General features: G+C 42.1%; 2 protein-coding genes and 1 long non-coding RNA gene across 3 annotated transcripts in view; all 3 read right to left on the bottom strand.

Annotated features, from left to right (window-relative positions):
• LOC120544693 overlaps positions 1 to 7,222 on the bottom strand; it is a 35,268-nt gene extending 28,046 nt beyond the window's left edge. Inside the window, exons 1-3 of the mRNA XM_039778638.1 lie at positions 6,850 to 7,222; positions 3,657 to 3,911; positions 3,317 to 3,394 (exon numbers count right to left, since the gene is read on the bottom strand). Coding sequence (XP_039634572.1) covers positions 3,317 to 3,394; positions 3,657 to 3,911; positions 6,850 to 7,077 — 561 coding nt within the window. The 5' untranslated portion in view covers positions 7,078 to 7,222. The remainder of the gene's footprint in view (positions 1 to 3,316; positions 3,395 to 3,656; positions 3,912 to 6,849) is intronic.
• On the bottom strand, positions 1,774 to 27,759 carry LOC120544694. Its single transcript, XM_039778639.1, has 5 exons — positions 27,387 to 27,759; positions 21,962 to 22,216; positions 20,718 to 20,920; positions 2,839 to 2,944; positions 1,774 to 1,999 (listed from the first exon to the last, which is right to left on the bottom strand). The coding sequence occupies exons 1-5, from the start codon at positions 27,612 to 27,614 to the stop codon at positions 1,838 to 1,840; spliced, it is 954 nt and encodes a 317-aa protein (XP_039634573.1). The 5' UTR covers positions 27,615 to 27,759; the 3' UTR covers positions 1,774 to 1,837.
• LOC120544695 lies at positions 16,739 to 17,139 on the bottom strand. The gene is made up of 2 exons (XR_005636539.1): positions 17,055 to 17,139; positions 16,739 to 16,943 (listed from the first exon to the last, which is right to left on the bottom strand). It is a non-coding gene; the product is annotated as an uncharacterized LOC120544695 (long non-coding RNA).
• Positions 27,760 to 27,989: the final 230 nt, after the last annotated feature.

Raw genomic sequence — 27,989 nt, 5'->3', positions numbered from 1 at the left:
GATAAATGTGTTAGTTTGGGCTGATTGTTGTCTGAGGGCAGGACAACTTAAATCTTGAATGTGCTATGTTATGTCAGAGTTATGTACACAACTACACCCTATTTACACTTTCAGGCTGTACCTGGCAGCCATGCATTTCAATGAAAATGCTGGCCCCACCCAGGCCAGGACAACAGGGAAACTAAGATACAAGGTGCTGTTTCCTGAAGCCAAAAAGGGAGCACACACCTTGAAGGGATTGTGTTTGTGTGTTGAGTTCAGAAAGAGTTTCTGCTGACTCATCACTAGCAGAGTGAAGTGCTGCTGGATCTAAAAATGCCATATAGTTTAAATAAACAAGAGAATACAGAGCATAACATATAAAACAACTTTTAAAATGCTTTTTAAAGATGTGCACTGACATGGCTTCTTATCTATGTTCATTTTCATTTGTCTTATAAATACGATCAAATGGAAATACACAAACTCTCTATAAATTCCATTTAACTCCCGTTTTCCAGAGCTTTCACAGAGCAGAGCCAACTCTGTCTGATAAAGACTGAGAGACTTTTCATTTCAAGATCAAGAATGAACTTCCATGTCCAATTCCTCCTACACTGTTTATCTGATGTTAATGCTGGACAAGAGAGAGACTTTTATTTTGTCTTTTTAATCTAAATTATTCCTCATCTAAACATGGAGACAGTGGGATACAGGAGAGGATCTGATGAACACGTTAGAAGATTGCCCTTAAAGCTGAATTACTTGACTTACTGACCAATCAACTAACTAACTGACTGATGAACCGACCGACCAATCGACCGAACAATTGACTAACTAACTGTATTGCTATAAAACGGTATTTTATTGTGTGTCATTTTAATATTTCAATAATGTTAATAATATGCATTTATTTGCATCTCTTTAATTTATCTTTAAACTTTTAGATTTTTAGGACTATTTTAAATTTAATTTTATATTTTGAATTTATTAAAATATATTTTTTAATGTAGCGCATTCATTTAGAACAGTAAACAGACAGTTTCACCGAACTCCTTTAGTAGGTGTCCTACATCACTTTTTACTGGATACCCTGCAGCCAATCAGAATCGAGTATTCACTCTGTATTGAATCGAGTATTCAACTGTTAAAAAAATTCAGTCAGAAAATTGACTTATAAAATATAAAAAATTAACTAAAATAAACAATTTTTTGAATATTTTTGTTTCATTTTATTATTATTATTATTATTATTATTATTACTTGCAATGCTCTTTCACATATCTTAAAAAAGTAAAAAGGATGGGGAACGAGTATACTAACTAAATAACTGTAATGGCTGTAAAAGACTATTTTATTGTGTGGTATTATTACTACTTTAATAGATCTGAGTACTAACTTTTTTGTCACTTTTTTCGATGTATTATGTCCTCCACTTTAAACATACTCACTTATATAACTAATATAATACAGTATTTTTCTATGACACTGAATGCATGTAGTACTCAGTGATGACCAGCAGGTGTCAGCAGAACTCTGACATCAGAATGAAAATGCAAATAAATATCAGAATCAGAATTAGATTTATTGGCCAGGTTTGCATAAACCAAACAAGGAATTTGACTCCAGTTAGTCTCTGCTCTCAAAGTACAACACTCACTTACCTTATAAAGAATAAAAACAGAAAGGACAGTAAGAAATATAAAAAAACTGTATAGTATACGAATACGAATAACGACTGATGGACGCCACACAGACAGGAAGAACCCAAAAACAGACTCAGAGGAAGGAAGATTCAGAAAAGACACTTTAATAGTGAAAAACTATCAGATGGTGACACTGTTGACACTTAATTTAGCTATTCATCTTTCTCCAGTGGGGAGGGATGGCCAGGCCACAATTTATTAACAAGCTTTTCAGCTGTTGGGAAGTCTTCAAATGTGACACCACGTAGTGCAGGATATCCTTCACTGCAGAACTTGAGGTTCTCTCTCAGTCGGCTGGCATCAAAGTTCAGCACCTAAAACACAGAAAAAACAAGAAACGTTAGCCTAGAAATCAAGACGCGCCCTAGCGGCAGCAAATGTAATCTTCAGCCAGGGTCATCTAGCAACTCTCCGTTGGCTTGCGAGCTGGAAAAACCAAACTCTAGTCAGGCCAATCACATCGTGTATAGAGTCGGTGGGTGGGGCTTATGGCTGCTGCTGCTGGAGAACAGCAGTCTTTGGAATCGGCTTTGGCCGCGACTCTGGAAGACTTGGAGTTCAGCTTTTTTTTGAGAAAAGAACAAAGAACTGCACTGAAGTCATTCTTAAAAAAGGAATGTCACCTTCTTCGTTGCTCTGATTGGTTGTAGCGCTATCCTATTGCGTGCAGAGGGAATTTGAAAGACAACTGTTTATCCCGCCCCTCAGATTGAGCCCTGCCAATGGGGAGTTCCCAGACCCAACATCTGGATGTGGGTCTGGCTCGTCAGGCTTAAGTCACGTCTGATCTGAACCCAAACCTCCATCTTTTTATCAACCTAACTCAGTAGTTTTGGTGTCTAAACCTAACCAAACTGGGACATTTTCACAACATTAACCACGTGTTTAAAACCACCACCGTTACCTTCTCTGATTTAGATATGAGGATGAAAACTCTCCTATGGTTCGTACACTTTAGAGATGTGGTTCACCTGAGAGACGGTTGAAATGTATCTGAGTTGTCCTAAATTTCTGAATCTGTCCAGAACCTGCAGATCCACTTTGGATCCTCCTGACCTCTTTATCTTTAGAATATGGACAGAAAAGACTAAAAAACAAGACTGGAAGGAAACAGGGGTGTCTGTAGAGAGTGACAAGAACAACGTGAAGGTACCTTATCCTCCACATGCAGGGCGATGGAGACATTATCCCAAACATAATGCTCGTAATCATACCACTTCTGGGCTTCCATCTGATCAGGTCCCACGATCAACTCATATCTGACAAATAACAGAGACAAAGATAATGTTGAACCCTTTCACACATTACTATTACTAAAGATATGGCAGCTACAGAGAGACAACTGGAAACTACAAGTTCCAGGTCAGTTCAGTGTCTGTAATAACAGCAGGATAGATGAGTGTCTGTGGTCAGTTCAGTGTCTGTAATAACAGCAGGACAGATGAGTGTCTGTGGTCAGTTCAGTGTCTGTAATAACAGCAGGACAGATGAGTGTCTGTGGTCAGTTCAGTGTCTGTAATAACAGCAGGATAGATGAGTGTCTGTGGTCAGTTCAGTGTCTGAAATAACAACAGAGCAAATAATTTTTTTTTCAACAGAAGGATGTCAATGAACTGATCTGGACTGTGGACCAGCACAACGTAATTCACTGTCTGTCTGTACAGGACGGTCTTAAACACCCGCATGACGGGAGGAGCACCGGAGCAAAACTGGAGACAACAGAAGAGGTTTTAATGGACGACTGTACAGTACATGAACATCCATTCATCAACGTACCTGTAATGTCCTGAAAATATTTCCTTCCTGCTGTTTGTGACAGTTAACTGTCTGTTTAAAGTAATACTAATTCTTCATAAATAATTTTTTTTTAAGACACATAACAACCTGACGTCTATCACTCTTGATTTCTTTTAATTTTTACTTCTGCCAACACAACGTACAACCTGACGGAGCTTAACTCTAACCCTGTACCTGTTCTCTGTAGGCCTCCAGCAGTTCCTCCAGGGGGAAGGTGAAGCGGTACGAGCCCAGCCTGGAGGTCTTCAGGAAGGCTGGAGAGGTGGTGAACTTCTCCAGGAATCCCTGCTGCATCTGGAGCTGCTCCTCCATCTGATCTGGGTAGGTTTTCTCCAGGAGTCTCCTCTCAGCTGACTTTATCTCATCAGGTCCCACAGACAGACTCCACCACAGCAGACCCAACCCAGAGGACTGGTCCTTGAAGGGGGCCTGGGAGATATGGAACAAAATCTGATATCACGAAATTCTTGACCAAATACCTCAATGTCAATATTGCGATATAACTGGTGCTTTAACATATAGGGCCCTATCTTGCCCTCAGCGCAATTCCCTTTGTACACCGACGCATGTATCATTCCTATTTTGCACCCGACGCACAGCAGACTTTTCCCTCCACAGACTCATGTCGGTAAATTAGTGAATGAATTTGCGCTCCTGGGGGCGGTTCAGGCGCAAATGTTCCCCGGTGCTATTTTGCAGTTTCAGAAAACACTTCCGCCACAGAGCAGGAAAAACCTGGTCTAAAGTCAGTGGTCCTAGTCTAAAGTCAGTGGTGCTAGTCTAAAGTCAGTGGTACTAGTCTAAAGTCAGTGGAGCTAGTCTAAAGTCAGTGGTACTAGTCTAAAGACAGTGGCGCCAGTCTAAAGTCAGTAGTGCTAGTCTAAAGTCAGTGGTGCTAGTCTAAAGTCAGTGGTACTAGTCTAAAGTCAGTGGTACTAGTCTAAAGTCAGTGGAGCTAGTCTAAAGTCAGTGCTACTAGTCTAAAGACAGTGGTGCCAGTCTAAAGTCAGTGGTACTAGTCTAAAGTCAGTGGTGCTAGTCTAAAGTCAGTGGTGCTAGTCTAAAGACAGTGGCGCTAGTCTAAAGTCAGTGGTGCTGGTCTAAAGTCAGTGGCGCTAGTCTAAAGACAGTGGTACTAGTCTAAAGTCAGTGGTGCTAGTCTAAAGTCAGTGGTGCTAGTCTAAAGACAGTGGCGCTAGTCTAAAGTCAGTGGTGCTGGTCTAAAGTCAGTGGCGCTAGTCTAAAGACAGTGGTACTAGTCTAAAGTCAGTGGGGCTAGTCTAAAGTCAGTGGTGCTAGTCTAAAGTCAGTGGTGCTAGTCTAAAGTCAGTGGGGCTAGTCTAAAGTCAGTGGTGCTAGTCTAAAGTCAGTGGTACTAGTCTAAAGTCAGTGGCGCTAGTCTAAAGTCAGTGGTACTAGTCTAAAGTCAGTGGTGCTAGTCTAAAGTCAGTGGTACTAGTCTAAAGTCAGTGGTGCTAGTCTAAAGTCAGTGGTACTAGTCTAAAGTCAGTGGTACTAGTCTAAAGTCAGTGGTACTAGTCTAAAGTCAGTGGCGCTAGTCTAAAGTCAGTGGTACTAGTCTAAAGTCAGTGGGGCTAGTCTAAAGTCAGTGGTGCTAGTCTAAAGTCAGTGGTGCTAGTCTAAAGTCAGTGGTACTAGTCTAAAGTCAGTGGGGCTAGTCTAAAGTCAGTGGTACTAGTCTAAAGTCAGTGGTGCTAGTCTAAAGTCAGTGGCGCGTTATTCAGATGCTATTTTAGGGGCCCATGCTTGGCCATAATGTAGCATTCACTTAGCTTCTCTCATCTACACGAGCAGTTCCCATTTTTGCAAACCATACATAATTACAAGGAAAAATATTACTGAAAATGCGCTTCAAGTGTTTGGATAGATCAGGAGGCTTTACAGTACAGTCCTCAAAAAGTCCCTGCATTCTTTGTGGCTTGTTGTGTTTAACATTTCCATGAATCATGGATGTGTTGATGACATAAATGAGGAAATATTAGAGGACTTAAGGAGACGTGATGTTGAACTACGGTGGGATTGGACATTCGATGCGGGTGTACGGAGATGGAGTCGGGGGAGGAGGAAGGGGCACAACAGGTGCAGTTGGTGCATTTGGAGGCCCACGCTCCATGGCTGCAGCAATCCTCTCCAGACTTGAGGAGATCGCCACCCGGTCAAGACGGGCACTTATTACTTTGATGCATCCCGGACAGCTTCCGCTGGCGTGCGCCAGGCAAATCCGCCATCATAATAGCAATCCGCCATGGAACAAGCGCCTGCTATTAAAGGGAATGTTAGATGACGCTCTGATTGGTTATGTTCACGTTACGCCCAAACCACACCTAGCTACTACAGACCAACCCATTTTAGATTTGCGTCGGGTGCAAGAGTCATTTATCCCGCTGGTATCATAGCAACAGCGCCTAAGATCCACCCACAAAGCTACTTGCATTTTGCATTTCAGATCGTTAAAATAGTGCCCTGTTTCTTCACAATGTTTGATAAATAATCATCAGCAATGTGATTACTACAGGTGTGACGAGATCTCGTCCCCGCAAGATCTCATGAGATTAAACGTGAAGAGATTTCTAGTCGAGGTAAAGAGTGTCTCCCGATATCAGTACACAAGTGCAGAGCAGCAGCCTTGAAATTAGCATAGAAATCCCCCCATCTCCAAAGTTGACTCTGAGTTTACTTTGCAGAACGATAATGGAAGAAAAAAGCTGTAAAACCGAGAGTTAGAATGTTAGAGTACCGCTGCTCTCTCTCCCTCAACCTCTCCCTCCCTTTCTCTCTCTCTCTCTCTCTCTCTATCCCTCTATCTAGGGTAAAATGACAGAAAAATGAATAATTCAAGAACAAAACATTTGGTCTCAACCACTGCCAGAAAACGCTTGGAATTGTCCTAACTTTTCCCCCCTATAGGCGCCCCTGAGTAACGGTGTAACTGTTAGTTATTCAGGAGAGAAGACAGGAGAGAAGTTATCTCAGTTCATGGCAAAACCTTTCAGTGCTCGGTTTTCATTTTGTGACTTTTAAATGAATGAAGGACTATTTTTACAGTCTTGTTTCTTCATTGAAGTTTTCTGTAAAATAGTGTTAAAATCTTGTCTCATCTCGATCTCGTGAGCTGGGTGTCTCGTCACACCCCCAGTGAATACTCTGACTAAGTGGTTAAAGACAAATAATAGAACAGCTAGAACACTCTGAAAGTTCAGAAACTCGCATCACTTTACTGTAAAGCAGCCTTTAAAACCAGGAAGAGACACCATTTAAGACATATCACGATATCTAAAATCTAAGACATTATCTAGTTTCATATATCACAGTATTGATATAATAATGACATATCGCCCTGTCCTACCTTGAAGCCGTTATCCTCACTGATGCCACGCAATCCCGTTCCCTTTGTGTCGTGTTTCACATGAGATACGACAAACTCTGGGTGAGGGTATTCTGGGATGTTGTCTTTGGAGAGACATTTGTTTACCAAACCTGCAGCTTTAGCTTCCTCTTTTAAATCATTCAGCTTCAAGTGCTGTTTTTCAACAACATGTTCTTCATGTCCTCTCCTGTTGACCCCTTTCTCCATGTTTAGATGAGGAATGATGTAGATTAAAAAGACAACATAAAAGTCTCTCTCTCTGAGTCTGTATCTGTGGAGTGAACAGTTAATATCGCCTTCTAATAAACCACATCTGTGTTTTCTTTACATATCACACCCAGAGGAGGGTGAAGTAATGTCCCGCCCTGCGCTATCTGATTGGCTTATTCTGTATTCTCACCAAGGCAACGAGTACTAGCCAATCAGAGGCAAGTTGAGCGTTCGAGTTCTGTCTCTAAAATGTGGATCAGAGTTTCTCAAAAAGCCAAAGATGATGTCCTCAAATATCTTGTTTTGTCCACAACTCAAAGATATTCAGTTTACTGTCCCAGAGGAGAGAAGACATGTCAATAACATGCAAACATTTATGATAGACAGATAAAAGACAAAGAGATGGAAAGATTAGAGATAGATAGATGGATGGATGAATGGATAGATAGATAGATAGATAGATAGATAGATAGATAGATAGATAGATGGACAGATGGATAGATAGATAGATAGATAGATAGATAGATAGATAGATAGATAGATAGATAGATGGACAGATGGACAGATAGATAGATAGATGGACAGATGGACAGATAGATAGATAGATAGATCAAAAAGACAAATTAAAAGTCTGAGTCTGTGCTAACTCTCCTCTGCTTGTAAGTGAAGTTATGTCAGGGAAATAAATAAGCCCAAGCCATTTCCTCTTTAATGAAGACTTCACCCGACACAGTGATCATGCACCTACTCTTGTACCAGAGACAGTTCATGTCTCATCTGCACCACATCCTGTTAAAAAGTTGTGCAATATAACTATAGGTAGATCCCTAAATGCTGTATTAATGATGCGTCATCAAGGGGAGAAACATTTGTTTCCTCTCATTTCCTTTCATGTGTTAATGGAAACAGAATAAAAAGTTACAACATTTTAGAAAAAGTTTAAATATTTTAGTAAAAGTTTGACTTTAAAAAAGACACATGACAATGTGTACCAAACACATGACAATGTGTACCAAACACATGACAATGTGTACTACATCCTTTCTCTTGACACCGACGTGAGAGGACGCTGGCGCTGGTTATTCGCCCGCTTCTCCGTCTGCTATTCATCTGCTATTCTCTTGTGTTTGTGTTCGCTGTACCCCCTACCTCTGGACAGCCTCTGTACCTCTGGACAGTCTCTCTGCTGGTTCCCCGAAGCCGCCTGGGGCTCCTTGACCGGACTCTTGCCTCGTCGGTTAGCCGCTAGCTAGCTGCCCCGGTTCACCAAACGCGGCGGGCGAAATCCTAGCTGCTTCGGCGGCTAACCCGATTGCTGACCTCCTCCTCATAGGCAACCTCCACCAGATGCGCAGCCGCACCAAGACTAGACATTCCTCTCCTTCGGTCATGCTGTGGATCATTTTGGCAATCACCTATTCATCCATCTCCACCTCCACCTCTGTGCTCCTAGCCCACGGCTAACCACTATCACGGAGCTCTCCGTTCCTCTCCGGCCGGATCATGATCAAATATTCAACTCTGCAACTGGTCCAATTCGTCAACTACTCCATTCCATCCTGCATCCCAGTCATCAAACAGCTCGGACTTCTACGTCGACGCCGCACATCCACAGAAGCTCTCGCCGCAAGTTTGTTTTCTTCCACCACGGACAATCCATTCCATCCATCTGGTCACCTGCACGCTCTGTTGCACCTGTCCCACGTCATCTGAATGCTTCACCCACTGCGTTCACATAGGGCTGAACGCATCATCAGGCTACACAGAAAACCCGGACCGGACTACAGTGCTTTCCCCACTTCACATACACTCAATCATACTCTCCAATCATTTGCTAATCGGCTCACTGTCCCCCTCAACTGCAATACCCCACACCCCAACGGACCACACGCACTGCTAACCGGGACAACCTCAGATCTCTCCAGCCTGCCCCCATCCCACCACCCTCTACCATGCCAACTTTGCCCTCCTCAACACCCGACCGCTCAACAATAAAGCCCCTGCCCTCCATGAACTAATCCTCGACAACACTCTGGACTTCCTTCTGCTCACCGAAACCTGGCAACAACCCAACGACTTCTTCTCCCTCAACCAAGCATCCCCGCCCCTGGCTACAACTACATCTGCAAACCCCGCCCCTCCCACCGTGGAGGTGGCCTCGCCGTTATCATTTTCAATCAGAACTTCCGGATCACAGAACTCACCCTCCCCTCAGTATCATCGTTTGAATATCTCGCCTTCAAAACTCTTTCCTCCATGACAGTCATCCTCATTTACCGGCCACCTAAACCAAATCCCTCCTTCCTCTCTGATTTTACTGAACTCCTCACACTAGCCTCATCTCTCTCTCCACGTCTGCTGCTACTCGGTGACTTAAACATCCACATGGACTCCCCCACCTGCAAGCTCTCATCAGAATTCAAAATTTTACTGGATAACTTCTCTCTCACCCAACATGTCACATTCCCCACCCATGAAAAAGGTCACATCCTCGACCCTGGTCTGCTCCACCAACCAACCAGTGCTCGACCTCCATCCATGCCTCTTTTCCCCTCTCTGATCACAAACTGATACGGTTCACCATCCCTTCTCCAACCCCACGCCCCGCCCTCAGAGAAATCACCTTCCGCAACCTCAAATCTATCAATCCCCACCATCTCTCTGACCTGCTCTCCACCACTCTCCACCTGGACTCAACCCTCACCTCACCCGATGACCTCACAGACCACCTCAACTCCACCTTGTCTACCTCCCTCAACACCCTGGCCCCCCTAAAAACAAAAACCGTCACTTTTAACACCTCTTCACCCTGGTACACACCTGCACTCCGGAAAATGAAACAAACTGGCCGCCAACTTGAACGTCTGACAAAGAAATCATCCCTCACAGTCCATCATGAAGCCTATATAACCCATCTCATCGCCTACAAAGATGCCCCTCATTGCTGCCAACTCGCCTACCTCTCCACCATCCTCACCGACCCCCTGCCAAAACCCCAGAACCCTCTTCTCCACATTGAACAACCTCATCAAGCCTCGGACCAACAGCCTCCTTACCTCTACTCCCGGGATCTCTGCAACTCATTCCTCCACTTTTTCACTGACAAAATCAATCTCATTTACAAATCCCTATCCCCTGTATCTGACCTTCCAGGATCTACTCCAGCACCTACCTTGGACCCTCCTCTCTCCATCCCTCCAGACCTCCCGACCCCTCCCCACACTTCCTCCTCTCCCAGTTTAACCCAGTCACTCCTCCTGAAATCTCCAAACTCATCAGCTCTTCCAAACCCACTACCTGCTCCCCTTGACCCCTCCCTACTCCACTTCTGAAGTCCTGCCTCCCGGTCCTATGCCCCTACATCACTAACCTCTTCAACTCCTCACTGTCCCTTGGAACTGTCCCTCTGCTTTCAAAACTGCCGCTGTCACCCCAATCCTTAAAAACCTGGTCTGGATCCCTCCTCTCTCAACAACTACCGCCCAATATCCAACCTCCCCTTTCTGTCTAAAACCCTGGAACGCATAGTCGCCACAACTACAAACCCATCTTCTTGCCAATAACCTATTCGAACCTCTCCAATCTGGTTTTCGCCCTACACAGCACAGAAACCGCTCTCCTCAAAGTCCTCAACGACCTCCTCACCTTTTGCTGACACCGGTTCCCTCAACATCCTCATCCTCCTCGACCTGAGTGCAGCCCTCGATACTGTGAGCCATAACATCCTGCTCACCAGACTCAAAGACCTTGTGTCGCGACGGTACTGCACTCAGCTGGCTCCACTCCTACCTTTCCAACAGATCCCATTTCATCTCTCTCCACAACCACACCTCTGCCACAGCCACAGTCACCAAGGTGTTCCCCAAGGCCCGTACTTGGCCCCCTCTCTTCATCATCTACATCCTCCCTCTTGGTCAGATACTCCGCCACTTCAACCTGGACTTCCACTGCTATGCTGACGACACCCAGATCTACCTCAGCACCAAATCCCCCCACAATCCTCCCTCTCCCACATCAACTCCTGTCTGTCAGCTATTAAAACCTGGATGCAACACAACTTCCTCAAACTCAACAGCGACAAAACAGAATTCCTTCTGATCGGCTCCAAATCCACACTCAGCAAAACCAATAACCCCACTCTCACCATCGACGGCACCATTGTCTCCCCATCTCCCCAGGCCCGCAACCTTGGCGTTATCTTTGATTCCACCCTTTCCCTTTGAGCCTCACATCCGTCAAGTCATTAAAACCTCCTTCTTTCACCTCCGCAACATCGCCAAAATCAGACCCTCTCACACCCCCGCTGCTGAAAGACTCATTCACGCCTTCATCTCCTCCCCGACTGGACTACTGCAACTCACTTCTCCTCGGCATCAGCTCTACCAACATCAACCGACTCCAACTGGTCCAGAACTCAGCCGCCCGCCATCACTACCCTCCAAATCCTGGCACCACATCACTCCAGTCCTAAAAAAACACAACACTGGCTTCCCATTTCCAACGGGATCACCTACAAAATCCTGGTCCTCACCTATAAAGCCCCCCACCATCTGGGCCCCCTCATACCTCACTGACCTCCTCTCCCCTTACCAACCCTCACGGTCCCTCAGATCCACCTCAGCCGGTCTCCCTCTCCATCCAAAAGTCCAACCTGCGCTGTTTTGGGGACAGAGCCTTCTCCAGAGCAGCTCCCAGGCTCTGGAACTCCCTCCCCCAAGAGATCCGCACCTCTGAGTCCCTCACCATCTTCCAGTCCCGCTAAGACCCATCTCTTCACCTCAGCCTACCCATAGTCCACCCCGGCCCCCTCCTTTTTTTCATCTGTATCTTGTTTTGTTCTACTTGTTTTGTTTGCTCGCTTTTGTTTTGTTATGTTTTTTAATCTACCCCTGCCCTGTAAAGCGACTTTGAGTCCATGAAAAGCTATATAAATTCAATTTATTATTATTATTATTACTAGACACAGAACAATGTGTACTAGACATGAAAATGTGTACTAGACAGAACAATGTGTACTAGACAGAACACTGTGTACTAAACAGAACAATGTGTACCAGACAGAGAACACTGTGTACTAAACAGAACAATGTGTACCAGACAGAGAACACTGTGTACTAAACAGAACAATGTGTACCAGACAGAGAACACTGTGTACTAAACAGAACAATGTGTACCAGACAGAGAACACTGTGTACTAAACAGAACAATGTGTACTAGACACAGAACACTGTGCACTAAACAGAACAATGTGTACCAGACAGAGAACACTGTGTACTAAACAGAACAATGTGTACCAGACACAGAACAATGTGTACCAGACAGAGAACACTGTGTACTAAACAGAACAATGTGTACCAGACAGAGAACACTGTGTACTAAACAGAACAATGTGTACCAGACACAGAACAATGTGTACCAGACACAGAACACTGTGTACTAAACAGAACAATGTGTACCAGACAGAGAACACTGTGTACTAAACAGAACAATGTGTACCAGACACAGAACACTGTGTACTAAACAGAACAATGTGTACCAGACAGAGAACACTGTGTACTAAACAGAACAATGTGTACCAGACACAGAACAATGTGTACTAAACAGAACAATGTGTACCAGACAGAGAACACTGTGTACTAAACAGAACAATGTGTACCAGACAGAGAACACTGTGTACTAAACAGAACAATGTGTACCAGACACAGAACAATGTGTACTAGACACAGAACACTGTGTACTAAACAGAACAATGTGTACCAGACAGAGAACACTGTGTACTAAACAGAACAATGTGTACCAGACAGAGAACAATGTGTACTAAACAGAACAATGTGTACCAGACAGAGAACACTGTGTACTAAACAGAACAATGTGTACCAGACACAGAACAATGTGTACTAAACAGAACAATGTGTACCAGACAGAGAACACTGTGTACTAAACAGAACAATGTGTACCAGACACAGAACAATGTGTACTAAACAGAACAATGTGTACCAGACAGAGAACACTGTGTACTAAACAGAACAATGTGTACCAGACACAGAACAATGTGTACCAGACACAGAACACTGTGTACTAAACAGAACAATGTGTACTAGACACAGAACACTGTGCACTAAACACAGAAACAGGTTTTCCCCACAGTCCGTCTTTCTCCTGAACACAGCATGAAGCAGTAACAGACTCTTGAACAGACCTTTTGGTTTAGCCCCTCTCTCTTTGTAACACGGTTACAGTCAGTCCTGTGTCCCAGTCAGGGTGGCTCGATTATAGAAAAAGTAATTATAATCACATTTATTTTGATCAATCTTGAAATCGCGATTAGTTAACATGATTACTTGTTGACTTTTGGAAAGATGTTGCATCTATTGAATCTATAAAACAGTAAAACAAGTCACCAGTGAAAACAGCCTGAACTGTGACATTTCCCTTCATAATTTCTCTATTTAAACTATTTAATTTCCCCTTCAGAACATGAGACAGAATAAGAGTTTACTTGCAAAAGGTAATGTGCAAAATAATTGTATTCATTGTTTTTGTGATTCTTACTTATGAGCTGAAATCGAGGATGATCATATACTGACCAGAGACAGTTTATGTCTCATTTGCACCACATCCTGTTAACAGGTTGTGCAATATAAATATACAGTAGGTAATATAACTATACAGTAGGTAGATCATTAACCCTTGTGGTGTCTTCTTTTTTGTTTACCATCTTTTTCAAGACATTTTTCAAAATTTCTGTCAATATTTTTCTGCGCATTTTTGACATTTTTTTAAGCTTTTCCCACTTTTCCTGACGTTTTTTAAGATTATCCTACCGTTTTTATCACTTTTTGTCCAAGTTTTTGCCACTTTTTTTGAAGTTTTTTTCCCACTTCTTTCAATTTTTTATTATCATTTTTTCTTCTAATGCTCTAAAATTGAATAAAACACCCAAATTCAATGAAAGTAGTGAACTGCTCGTTTATTTAACATGTGAAGAGCGTTGTAGGGAACCATCCACGTTATTTTGTTTTGAAATTTGGTTGAAAGAAAACTACATTTTTGATATAGAAACTTTAAGAAAATGGGTCAAATAAGACCCAAGGACATCAGGAAGGTTAAATGCTGTATATCATTTTATAAGGTATTCAGTCATAATAACACTATTTATAGTTGCAATATATAATCTAAATCCCATGATGGTTTTATGATGCCACTATCAGCCCTGTGGCTAAGTGTGCTTTGTGTACGAGGAATCTGACTCCTAGTTACAGCAGCTTCTATTCAGTGAGATAATAAGAGAATACTGGAGGGAACTATGTTTGCTCAACAGAAACAGGACAAAGGTTTCTCTTATGAACATTTGTCCTTCACTTTAATTTCTTCTTATTTCCTTTCCTGTCTTAATGGGAATCCACATTGTTGGCACACACAGAGAGACAGACAGACAGACAGAAAGAAAGACAAACATAAAGAGAAACTAAGACAAAGAGTAGGAAAATGAAAGAGAAAGAAAAGAAAAAGAAAGATAAATGTGTAAGTTTTGTCTGAAGGTTGTCTGATGGTTGTCTGAAGGTTGTCAGAAAGAGAGATAGGAAGAGACAGAAAGAAAGAAAGAATGAAAATAGAAAGTGAAAAAAACAAAGAAGGAAATAAAGAGAAACTAAGACAAAGAGTAGGAAAATGAAAGGGAAAGAGAGATAAATGTGTAAGTTTTGGCTGATTGTTGTCTGAGGGCAGGACAACTTAACTCCTGAATGTGCTATGTTATGCCAGAGTTATGTACACAACTACACCCTATTATCAGGCTTTATACCATGGTCTGGGTGAATACTCGATTCTGATTGGCTGCAGGGTGTCCATTAAAAAGTGATATAGGACACCGACTAAAGGAGTTTGGTGAAACTGACTGTTTACTGATCTAAATGAATGCGCTACATTAAATCAAAAAGGAAATGTGGATTTATTATTTCCAAATCGTCCTCTGAACACCACAGGATGGCGCTAAAACACACAGGCTGCAAGAAGTAAGTTCTACTGGCCCTCTGGACTGACTCAGTTTCACAGCGAATAACGTTATCTCACATCCCGTTCACTGTTCAGCTCGCTGCTTCAGGCCTGCGCTGCCCCGACAGTAACGTTAAACATCGCGGATCAAATTCTTCGTAAAAGTCGTTATATTGTTTTGGGGACAATACGGACATGGCTGATAGCTAAGCTTGTCTTGTTGTAGCAGACTTTTTTTTTTTTTTTTTTTCTTTTTTTTTTTTTTTTATTTAGCTAAACTGAAGGGTTCTACCAGCTGAGCGGACTATATCAATATCTCCGGTTGCTAAGGGAGGCAAGTCGTATCTAAGGTTCTTCCTAATTCCTGGTGGAGAGAACGTTTGCATTGCATAAGAACCTGATGGATGGGAATGATTGTTCCAGGTATTAGTCAAACCGTCAGGCGTAACCAGGGAAACATAGAACATAAAAAACAGCTTTTAAAATGCTTTTTAAAGATGTGCATTGACATGGCTTCTTATCTACGGTCATTTTCATTTGTCTTATGGAAAAACACAAACTCTCTAAATTCCATTTAACTCCCTTTTTCCAGAGCAGAGCCAACTGTGTCTGATAAAGACTGAGAGACTTTTAATTTCTAGGTCAGTAATGAACTTTCATGTCCAATTCCTCCTACACTGTTTATCTGATGTTAATGCTGGACAAGAGAGAGACTTTTATTTTGTCTTTTTAATCTAAATTATTCCTCATCTAAACATGGAGACAGTGGGAAACAGTAGAGCATATTTAGAAGATTGCACTTAAAGCTGAATTAGTTGACTTACTGACCGACCGACCGACCGACCAACTAACTAAAGGCCGTTATAGACCAACCAGACGGCCGACTGTCGGCAGTAAAGCCAGTCGGACTGATCAGTCTCCCCGAGTTGGTCCCAAAAGTTCCTCAGAACACACCGAAGAGGCGAGACCTAATACGTCTCCATAATAGCAGGCGGCGCTAATCTGTATTGTCGCCCAAAAAAATCAAAACAGGCAGCTGATTGGACGAACGCGTCACATGGGTCTGGCTGCTGCTTCCGGATTTTTCAACCGGCCATTAATGGCGACTCATTCAGAATACGATCTCATATTGGACTAAAATAGTTTTACCGAAACGTGTTTCTGAAAACATGTGAAGAGAGAAATAGGCCGTGCAGTTGCTGAATCTGTCTTCATCTCAGATCAACTAAGGTCAGTTTAAGAGATTCTCACCAGATTTTAAAAGATTTTACTCAGATTTTGAGAGGCTTAGTCCCGGTCATCTTGCTTGCCATTTCCGGGTGAGTCCCGACTGCTGACTCTGAGCACGTCCGGTTGGCCCAAAATGAACGCCGACGGCTCCTCCAATGGACGATGGCACAGGACACACCGAACAGACCTCGCCAGACTGTCAGACGGCCGATTATCGACTCGGTGTGTAGCTGCCTTAACTAAATGACTGGCTGGTTGACCGACTGACTGACGAGTATACGAGTATACTAACTAAATAAAATACTCTTTTTTTAACTCGTAAAAGAGTATTTTATTTTGTGGTATTATTAGTACTTTAATAGATCTGAGTACTTCCTACTTTGTTATGGCTGTGGCTATGACCCAGAACACAGAGTATCACAACACGGAGGAAAACGTTTAGAATGTCTTTTAATGATTGTCACAGAAATAAACAAAGCAGCCAGGGACAGTTAGCTGCGCAGGACTGCAGCGAGCGTGGGCAGAGTGTAGCGTGTCCAAAAAACTCTCACAGGAATCCAAGCAGGGAGATGGAAGGTCTGAGAAGCGAACGGCTGGCGGAACAGCGGTCTAAAGACAACAGGTCGGGTGGTGTAGGTCTGGATCAGAGGACAAAAAGGAAACACACAGGTAAGTGGAGCACGAGGAAAAACACGAGGCAAAAACTTACGAGCACGGAAAAATGACGATGCAACTGCGAGCCAAGTTACCACTTTGGTAGCTGTAACGATCTGGCGCTGAAAACAGGTTCCAACCGAGTCTAAATACTGCAGCCGTGATCAGGGGAATCCTCAACAGCTGAGAAGAAGGTGATTGCAGGATTGCCGGCAGCCATGCAGGTAGGTAGATCGCCCGGCCACGCCCCTTGACCTACTTTCAGCCGCTCCAGCAAAACAGACAGACAGGGAAAAGGGGGGAGAGAGAGAGAGAACACACACAGGACGGGAGAACACAACCGCTCCCATAACATACTTTGTTCGATGTATTACTTCCTCCACTTTTGCATCTTAACATACTCACTTACGTAACTAATATAATAGTTGTGGTGGTGATGGTGCAGTGGATATGACACATGCCTTTGGTGTGGGAGATCTGGGTTCAATTCCCATTGCGATACACCAACCAATGTGTCCCTGAGCAAGGCACTTAACTCCTAGTCCATGACACTGAACACATATAGTACTCAGTGATGACCAACAGGTGGCAGCAGAACTCTGACAATTTAGAAAAAGTTTGAATATCTTAGAAAGAAGTCAAATTATTATGTGAATAAAGTTGGAATATTTAAATGTTCTTAAGTACTTTACTAGAGTATTTTCTTACGTTACTTTCTCCGACAGCTTTAGTTTCTTTAATAATCAAAACATGAAGAGTTTATAAATCTGATGTGTATTTATAAATTAAACTCAAACAGTTAAAAAATAAAAGTTCAGTCGATTGACAGAAAATGGATGTGAAACTATTTTTAAGGTTTAAGTCATTTTCATGTCAATAATGTTAATAATATGCATTTATTTGCATCGCTTAAATTTATTTTTAAACTTTTAGATTTTTTTGGATATTTTTTCAATTCTTTTTCTTTTATTTTATATTTTGTTTTAAAAAAAAGTTAAAATATTTTTTGTTTTATTTTATCGTTATTACTTTGTTGCAATGTTCTTTCACATATATTAAATAAAAATGATGGGTAACGAGTATACTAACTAAATAACTGTATTGGCTGTAAAACCATATTTATTGTGTGGTATTATTAGTACTTTAATATTTCTGAGTACTATTAATTCCTCCACTTTTGCATCTTAACATACTCACTTATATAACTAATATAATATATTTCTATGACACAGAATGCATGTAGTACTCAGTGATGACCAGCAGGTGGCAGAACTCTGACATCAGAATGAAAATACAAATAAATAAATAAATAAATGATCAGAATCAGGGGTCCGTTCCAGGTAGAAGGTTTAACAAACTCTGAGTCTAACCCTGATGTCTGAGTTGATTTACCCTGAGATGAGAAACTCTGAGTTTTCGGTTCCAGAACAGCTGATTTGAGTTGGTTCAATCAACTTGGAGTAAGTTCACTCAGATAATATATGCGTGCACATAATGCAGTATGAATGGAGCCATGATTCTACGATTCACCATGGTAACAACCACAAACAAACGGGTCGGTGGAAATACTCATGCGCACAAACAGCGAGTTTGAACATGCATTTCGTTAAAAAAGCAAGACAGCTGCAAAAGAGAGAGAATTGGTGTGGGAGAAAATTGCTGCTCGAGGCAATGCGTACGCATTAACAGTGTATTAATTTAATATCTAATCACAGTAAACTTATAATATTAGGCTACTGGTGAAAACTGGAATTGTATTACACCTATAATTTCATTCAGGTGCAATCCTGCGGGCAAAAAAGTAAACTATACTAATCCCATTCTGAGGCTGCAGCACCATGATCATTAACAGAACTATAATGTATAATCATTTATTTATTTTTAATGGCTCTCACTGGTTTGTGTCCAGGGAACACTACAAAAACGTTTAAAAAACGTTTCAGAGCGATCACACTTTTCTGACGGCTCTGCATACAGTGGCTTTACTATTACAGTATGATCCGCTACACTGTTGTAAAGAAAACTGCCGTTTGCAAAAAACGTAATGCGACACAAAGAATCTGCTGGGATGTTAAAGCCTGTCCACGATGGTTGATGTTAGTGATATGAGGACAGATAAGGTATCTACATATCTAATGGACCTGTCCACGATGGTTGATGTTAGTGATATGAGGACAGATAAGGTATCTACATATCTGATGGACTGTGATAAAAAATACCTCTCAAATCGGTTATGTGGAAATGAAAATACATCTATAGTCGGGACTCACTACCCACGTAAACCCCTATGTGAATTAATAGCCTATAGCTTTTTCATCAGCGGGATCGTCAACAAAAGGACATGACACGTTTTATAGTCTGCCTATCATAAACCAATACGTCTTTTTATTCATGCAGATAACAAACTGCATTAAAATGCGCCTGATACAGACTGAATGAATGAATGAGAAAATGAATTTCTCTCAGAGGGAGGAGACTGAGAGAAACTCGAGGTTTCTTGAAGAAAACCTGCTCCCGACCAGGTTAGGTTCACAGGCTCAGTTACCATAGTAACTGACTCTGAGGTTAAGTTACCTCTCTTTCTGGAACGGAAAACTCAGAGTTTCCCTCATCTCAGGGTTAACCAACTCAGGGTTTTCACTAAACCTGCTTTCTGGAACGGGCCTCAGGTCTTAACGACTGATACAGGAAGAACCCCAAAACAGACTCAGAGGCAGAGAAGATTCAGGGAAGACACTTTAATAGTGAAAAACTATCAGATGGTGACACTGTTGACACTTAATTTAGCTATTCATCTTTCTCCAGTGGGGAGGGATGGTCAGGCCACAATTCATTAACAAGCTCCTCTGTTGGGAAGTCTTCAAATGTGACATCACCATTTCTAAGTATTTCTCTACGGCAGGACTTGAGGTTCTCTTTCAGTCGGCCGGCATCAAAGTCCAGCACCTAAAACAGAAAAACAAGAGGAGAAGATGAGGAGCAGAACAAGTGTGGGGTGGATCTGTTGTGGCAGGAAGGATCAGGCAAGGCAAGCAGCAGGAATAAAGAGACTGTTCTCCCCTAAAAAATACTCCCGTACGTACTATATCTTCATATGGTTTGGAAAAAGGTAAAATAAGGGGGGAAAAAAAAACAAAAAAAAAAAAAAAAAAAAAAAGAAAAAAAATGGGGGGGGGGAGATTGGGGGGTGTGGAGACATTATCCCAAACATAGAACTGCACGTCGTAACCAAACAGCTCCGTCACTTCCATCTGATCAGATCCCACGATCAACTCATATCTGAGAAATAACAGAGACAAAGATAATGTTGAACCCTTTCACTCATTACTATTACTAAAGATATGGCAGCTACAGAGAGACAACTGGAAACTACAAGTTCCAGGTCAGTTCAGTGTCTGTAATAACAGCAGGATAGATGAGTGTCTGTGGTGAGTTCAGTGTCTGTAATAACAGCAGGACAAATGAGTGTCTGTGGTCAGTTCAGTGTCTGTAATAACAGCAGGATAGATGAGTGTCTGTGGTCAGTTCAGTGTCTGTAATAACAGCAGTACAGATGAGTGTCTTTGGTCAGTTCAGTGTCTGTAATAACAGCAGGATAGATGAGTGTCTGTGGTCAGTTCAGTGTCTGTAATAACAGCAGGACAGATGAGTGTCTGTGGTCAGTTCAGTGTCTGTAATAACAGCAGGACAGATGAGTGTCTGTGGTCAGTTCAGTGTCTGTAATAACAGCAGGACAGATGAGTGTCTGTGGTTCTTACCTGTGTGTCCCACTCATGGCCTCAGGCCTCCAGATGAAGCAGCCATCTCTGTAAGTGCAGACAGTGTCTGGGTTGTCATTCAGCAGAGGATAGTCAGAGAACTGGTCCTGATCTGGACTGTGGACCAGCACAACGTAATTCACTTCCTGTTTGTACAGGACGGTCTTGAACACCCGCATGACGGGAGGAGCACCGGAGCAAAACTGGAGACAACAGAAGAGGTTTTAATGGACGACTGTACAGTACATGAACATCCATTCATCAACGTCCCTGTAACGTTCTGAAAACCCTCTTCTCTGTATGTTGAAGGATGTAAGAGCTGTTTTTGACAGTTAAAGTGATGGTCGGAGTAATTCACCCTAGGGTCCTTTGCACCATGACCTCGAGCCAAACACGCCCCCAGAAGCTTTTTTCACCTGGGTCGAACATTGGGCGAGTTAGCGTAGAGTAGCGTTATCAGCTGAATAGCTTAGCACAGGGGCTAATGGACCCACGTTTGTATCTCGTAAGTTACCCCACTAATAATGCCCGAAATGATACCAAACGTCTATACTAGTATATATAGGTTATGCTCTCATAAAAAGAGATGCAACAAAAATAACTTTTTTTTTTAAAGTAAGTGCTGTAGTATAACTAGCAGGAGACAAGTAATAATTGAGGTAAGTTTGGAGACATTACCTTATTTAATCATTAAATTAATAAATATTTTTGTTGTATCTCTTTTCGGTGTAGTAATTTATAGACACCCTAAGCACTCGTCTAACTGCAGGTAGCAGCAGCAGCAACAGAGAGCAGAGAGAGAGCAAGCAAGTGTTCATAAACTTCTGGTTATTACAAACTTTACAATCCATCGTTTTATGAGTGCATAACCTATTTGTACTAGTGTAGAAGTTTGGTATCTCAATTACGGCATTAGTGGGGTCATTTACGAGATACAAACGTGGTCCATTAGCCCCGCGCTAAGCTACTCAGCGGCTAACGCTACTCTAGCTAACTCGCCCAATGTTAGACACAGGTGATAAAAGCTTCTGGGGGTTTTTTGGCTCGAGGTCATGGTGCAAAGGACCCTAGGGTGAATTACTCCGAACCATCACTTTAACTGTCTGTTTAAAGTAATACTAATTGTTCATAATAATGTTTTTTTTAAGACAGATAACCTGACGTCTTTCACTCTTGACTTCTTTTAATTTTTACTTCTGCCAACACAACAAACGAACTGACAGAGCTTAACTCTAACCCTGTACCTGTTTGCTGTAGGCCTCCAGCAGTTCCTCCAGGGGGAAAGTGAAGCGGTAAGAGCCCAGCCTGGAGGTCTTCAGGAAGGCTGGAGAGGTGGTGAACTTCTCCAGGAATCCCTGCTGCATCTGGAGCTGCTCCTCCTTCTGATCTGGGTAGGTTTTCTCCAGGAGTCTCCTCTCAGCTGACTTTATCTCATCAGGTCCCACAGACAGACTCCACCACAGCAGACGGAACTCAGAAGACGTTTCCTTCATGGGGTCCTGGGAGATATGGAACAAAATCTGATATCACAATATTGGTATTTATTTAATTTTCAGATCAAATGACATACGTCATACAAGCAGTGGTGAACAAAGCATAGGACAAACCGCATGCCAGATCAGGTCCAAACCAGATGGGGGCAGACAACACAGACCCACACACGCAGACAGACACACACCAGCAAGGGCACAAAACATCCGAAAGACAAAAAATAAACAGATAAACAAATATATATAAACAAACTAGAGAATGCAAATTGCAATGTGAATGCTGTATGTTGAAAGGCTGATGCTACACTGGATTGCTGACGAGATTTTTGTTAGAAGGTGAAGTGGTGAGAATACTTGAGAAAGTGGGAATGAGTTTAATTTGCATGAATGTCTTTGAAAAGTTGAATAACACCCAGAATATTTCAAAGATATTTGTAGTTAATTTTAAGATGATGCTAAATGGGATTGCTGGCTTCAATTTGGATGATGAAGCAGTTAAGGGAGAATGAATGAGTCGAAAAAGTGGGAAAGGTGTCAGATTAGGTCATCTCAATCAACTGACTGTATATACACACACACATATACACACACATACACACACACACACACACACACACACACACACATACACACACACAATATACACACAGCCGTTTCTCAATGTCAAAGAAGGATCCTCCGAGGCCAGAGAAGCCAAAGAAAGTTCAGAGAATTTCCCATAGACAGCAAAGGATGCATATGTGTATCCTTTGCGCCATATCACCCACAATCCTTTGCATGCGGCTTTGCTGGCTTGTTAAAAAAAATTAAATGTCAGACCTAAGCGGGAGATGGAGCGGCATCGCTGACAGCAAAATTATTATTTAACTGTAAGTATCGTTAGTGTTTGTCGTGCATTTGTTATCGCCGTTAACGTGTTACATCAATGTAAAGCTTAACCCTTTAATGCTGGTACAAATTGCTATAGTAATTAGGTAGATACACCCTGAGCTAACGTTAGCTGACTGAACCTATCATTAACATTAGTCTGTTAGCTAGCTAGCTAGGTTGCTGTCTTTTTGTGCTATTTGTGTTTTTTAAAGTTTAAAATCCGGTGGCATTTTCATCTCTTTTATATGTTGTTACTGTATATAAGTAACTTTTAGCCGAGATTTAGAAATGTGTGTGTTTATCAGTTGTAGCTGCAGGATGGTAGGTAACGCTGCATCTTGTTTACTTCACTATCAATGTTAAATGAGTAGTTTCCCATTTAAAAAAGTATAACGTTGCATATAACGTTAATTTATATCATTCATAATGGTAAACATATTTTACTTGTGGTTGCTGTCTTTTAACAGGGACAAACGGAGGCGGTCACTGAGGATGGGAAAGTAAAAGACAAGCAGGGAGACAAGAGACCAAAGAGAGATGAATAGCTAGATTATTTGCTAAAGCCTTTTAGAGATTGGCATTCTGAAAATAAATGCATTAAATTAACTGGTTTGTCTGTGTCATTACGTTTTTGGGTGTGTATATAATATAAACTGTTTTTCAATGTCTATTTCTAACTGAATAATTATATTCAGATGGTACCTGTTTTAATAACTAGTTAGATATACAAGCTCTTAAAAGACATTAACGAAACGTGTATCTTTATTATAACATTTGTTCAAACATTGCTATATACTGTACACAATATTCAACATGAAGCAGCGATCAGACTCAGCTGCTGATGATGGTGTTTCCAGACTGCAGACAGAAGGAGAAAGCTTTAGGTTAGTCCAGTAGTTATCCAACCTGTCCTGGTAAGATTAGAATTGTATCACAAATATATGTACACTGTAAAAACGAAAATGTTGTGAAAACTCAAAATTTCAAGGCAACTTACTGCACTAGATTTTTGAGTTTTGGAGGCCAACTCAAACTCCTACGTTTTGAAAATAGTTCAGCCAACTAATAATGTTTTGTTTAAATAATTTATCTTTCATAGATATAAAAACTTAAAATCTTAAGTTTCACATACTAAATAATTCAAAAAACAGTCATATCAACTAATTATCTTTTGTTCAGATAATTAACTTTTGTGTGTAAAAACTAAGTTTCAACTTCTAAAAAGCCCCCGCGCAAAATAGGGGCGCCCCATCTAAAGCTGCTGATCTTGCATCACTTGACATAAAAGGGCCACTAGTGAAGTGACCCGACCGCAGAATACTGGCTGAAGGAAGCCTATTACTGCTCAAAGTCTAACACTGCAAAACTCCAGCTCTTCTTATCAAACGTAACAGTCACTTACCTCGGTTACAAATGTAAACCAGCACAACAATGACAATTACCAGGCAACAAAACATTACATTCTAAGCAGACACGTTTAATAAACGGAATTCATAAAGTTACATTTGTATTTCGAACAAACTGCAAACTTTTCAGCAAAAGTTTGACACAACCATTTACTGCCTTGCATCATGGGAATTGACCAGCCAATGAACCACCTGACTGCAGTACGCAAATCGGAGTTCAAGGCATAGAGCAGGCCGAAAAGGTAGGCAACTGAAAACCCCTGCAGAACTGCCCAGGAAACCCTGTTTTAGCGTGGAGCATGAAAAGAGTAATTGACCTGGCCTCAATTTGAGTCTAACTACAATTTCAAAGTGCGGCCACCATACATTTTGAAGTGAGACCAACTTATCACAATAAACTTAATACAGTGAGTTGAAGTAACTACTTTAACAAAGTTTATAATGCAATTATGTGTTTTTTGTTCTGTTTAATTGAAAATCAAAGTAAGATGAGCAATTTCAAGTTCTCGTTTTACAGTGTAAGCATACTGTAACATTAAGGTACTTAATGTAACTGTATAGTGGTCTCCATCATGGTCTTAACTGACAACTGCTGACCATTTAACACACTTACACCTAGCTACCTTTACTGTGTTAGTGGGTGTTTATCAATGGTGTTGTTATGACTTTTCATATGTTGGATGTAGCCTTGTAGCTTGTGTGTTTATAGTACTATTTAACCTTTCTCACTTGCAGTTTACTGCATATCATACTGCCTGTGGTAGGTCATTAGCTGGTAGTGTTTACCTTGTATTTGCTGATCATTTTTTGCACCGCATTTGTTTGAAAGCTAGAAGCTACTGGACAATGAGCTAATGTTACATACATGCAGTAAACTACAAGCTAATGTAAACTGCTACTGTAAGCTTAATGTAATTAAGATTAATTAATGCAATTCTCCTAAACGGTAAGTGTTACGACAACTACAAACATGAACTCCCACAATTTTTTTATTTATTGACATGGGATAAATAAGAGAAAACGCCTATTGCTTACATTAAAGCCTATCAGTGTCGGTAACGTTACCTACCTTAGCACGTTGCGGCAAAGTTGCCGACAGAATATTCTCCTCCTGCAAGCAGACTGACGCTGATTCAGCTTCTCAACAAAACAATTAACAGCACAGTTCACAGTTCCATATCCATTTCATCCATTGTTTTGAAATGCAGCGCGAAAGTGAAGGCGGCGAAACATTTTCAATGACGCAAGCACGCAATGACGTGCACTTGGTAGCCTGTTTCAATGTACATGCTCTGATACACACACACACACACAGACAGAGATACACACACACACGCAGACACACAGAGACAGAGATATACACACGCACACACACACACACAGACAGAGATACACACACACACACACACACACACACAGACAGAGATACACACACACACACACACACACAGACAGAGATACACACACACACACACACAGACAGAGATACACACACACACGCAGACACACAGAGACAGAGATACACACACACACACACACACACACACACACAGAGATACACACACACACACACACACACACACAGACAGAGATACACACACACACACACACACAGACAGAGATACACACACACACACAACATCAACGTTTTGATGTTTGAATGTTGTTTCTGTGCTGAAAAATGTGGAAGGAGTTAATGTGCAAAAACTGTGGCAGAAGAATAAGAATTAAAAAAACAGTAGAATAACATAGCTGCCTTCAGCATTCACACCAAATAAGAGAAATGCAAGAAGATAGAGAGGGGGGGGGGGAATAAAGACAAAGGGGAGAGGGTGAAGCTGACATCGAGTGGAGCAGTCTAGGAGGAACTCATTCCTCCAATGACGTTTTTCCATTACATGGTACCTGCTCGACTCGCCTCAACTCTACTCGCCTCGACTCGACTCACTGTGCGTCCCTTTCCCATTGTAGATTTTAGTACCGCCTCAGCGTGGCTGGTCGTCATAGCAACTGCCGTGGGCGTGGCTTGGTAGCGTTGCATTTCCCCCGACTCATTTCCTGGTTCTCCTTCTCCGTAAACAACATGAAATCAACAAGATAGTTAACTTTTCCTGCTCCAGATCTCCCACTGTGGTCAGAAAGCACAGGGGAGACACTTTGTTTCTCTCACTAGGACTCTAGAGTCGGTACTCGCTGGGGAGCTAATCACCGGCACTCTCTCACTGATCCCTCGCTCTCCAGCTACACACACACACACACGGTGACTCAAAACACACACACACACACACACACACACACACACACACACACACACGGTGACTCAACACACACACCAGCGCACCAGTATAACCATCAGGACCCGTGCGCTACCGGAGAAAGCTCTGGGGCTGGTGCAAGCGCCGCCCCCAAAAAACACCGCTGGCTAAACTATTTAAAAATGCCGTCTGTCGCTAGCAATGCAGTGATCAGAGACGATTCTTTCCGACCAATCAGCAGCCTGCAGGTTTTCACATCACCTTCTCGGCTCGCCTCGGCTCGCTTGGAACCTGGACTGAGGTGGTACTAAAAAAAGGACCTGTTAGCAGGTACCAGGGACTTTTTTTCGCAATGGAAAACCAAAAAAGGCGAGTAGAGTCGAGGAGAGCAGATACCATGTAATGGAAAAGCGCCATTAGTCAGTCGTCACACCCCCACTGAATACTCTGACTAAGTGGTTAAAGACAAATAATAGAACAGCTAAAACTGTCTGGTGAGTTCAGAAAATTACATCACTTTATTAAAGCAGCCTTTAAAACCAGGAAGAGACACCATTTAAGACGTATCACGATATCTAAAATCTAAGACATTATCTAGTCTGATATATCACAGCGTTGATATAATAGTGACATATCAGCCAGTCCTACCTTGAAGCCGTTATCCTCACTGATGCCACACAATCCGTCTGCATCTGTGTCGTGTTTCACATGAGATAAGACAAACTCTGGGCGAGGAGATTCAGGGATGTTGGGTTTGAAGAGATAATCGCTTTCCAAACCTGCAGCTTTAGCTTCCTCTTTCAAACCGTTCAGCCTTAAGTGCCGACTTCTAACAAAATGTTCTCTAGAATTTCTCCTGTTGTACACTATCTCCATGATTAGATGAGGAATGATGAGTCTGAGTCTGAGTCTGTATCTGTGGAGTGAAGAGATCTCGGTCCAGTGATTCTTCAGCCGTCCTCTGAATGAGGAACACTAGTTCCCCTGTAACCCCTCCCCTAGTTAGAGATGTATGACATACAGGATGGAGACTGATTTTACTCAGGGCCTTGGTGTGATAACAGCAGGATAGATGGGTGTGGTTATTACTTGTGTTTCTGACTCATACAGACAAACACACACACACACACACTCCTACATACACATACACACACACACACACACACCCCCACACACACACACTCCTACATACACATACCACACACACACACACACACAACACACACACACACACACACACACACACACACA

The sequence above is a fragment of the Perca fluviatilis genome, chromosome 16, assembly GCF_010015445.1.
Source record: "Perca fluviatilis chromosome 16, GENO_Pfluv_1.0, whole genome shotgun sequence".
Classification (NCBI taxonomy): domain Eukaryota; kingdom Metazoa; phylum Chordata; class Actinopteri; order Perciformes; family Percidae; genus Perca; species Perca fluviatilis.
The sequence above is the reverse complement of the archived record's forward strand: the minus strand, read 5'-3'. Positions and strand labels throughout refer to the sequence as shown.

What these genes read in the sequence shown, in the direction of transcription:
- LOC120544694 (XM_039778639.1), bottom strand. Translation starts at nt 27,614, where the DNA reads ATGGAGATAGTGTACAACAGGAGAAATTCTAGAGAACATTTTGTTAGA. An exon ending in GTGAGGATAACGGCTTCAAG is followed by an intron (nt 22,217 to 27,386) that starts GTAGGACTGGCT and finishes CATATCTCCCAG; the next exon opens with GACCCCATGAAGGAAACGTC. An exon ending in TGGAGGCCTACAGCAAACAG is followed by an intron (nt 20,921 to 21,961) that starts GTACAGGGTTAG and finishes TGTTGTCTCCAG; the next exon opens with TTTTGCTCCGGTGCTCCTCC.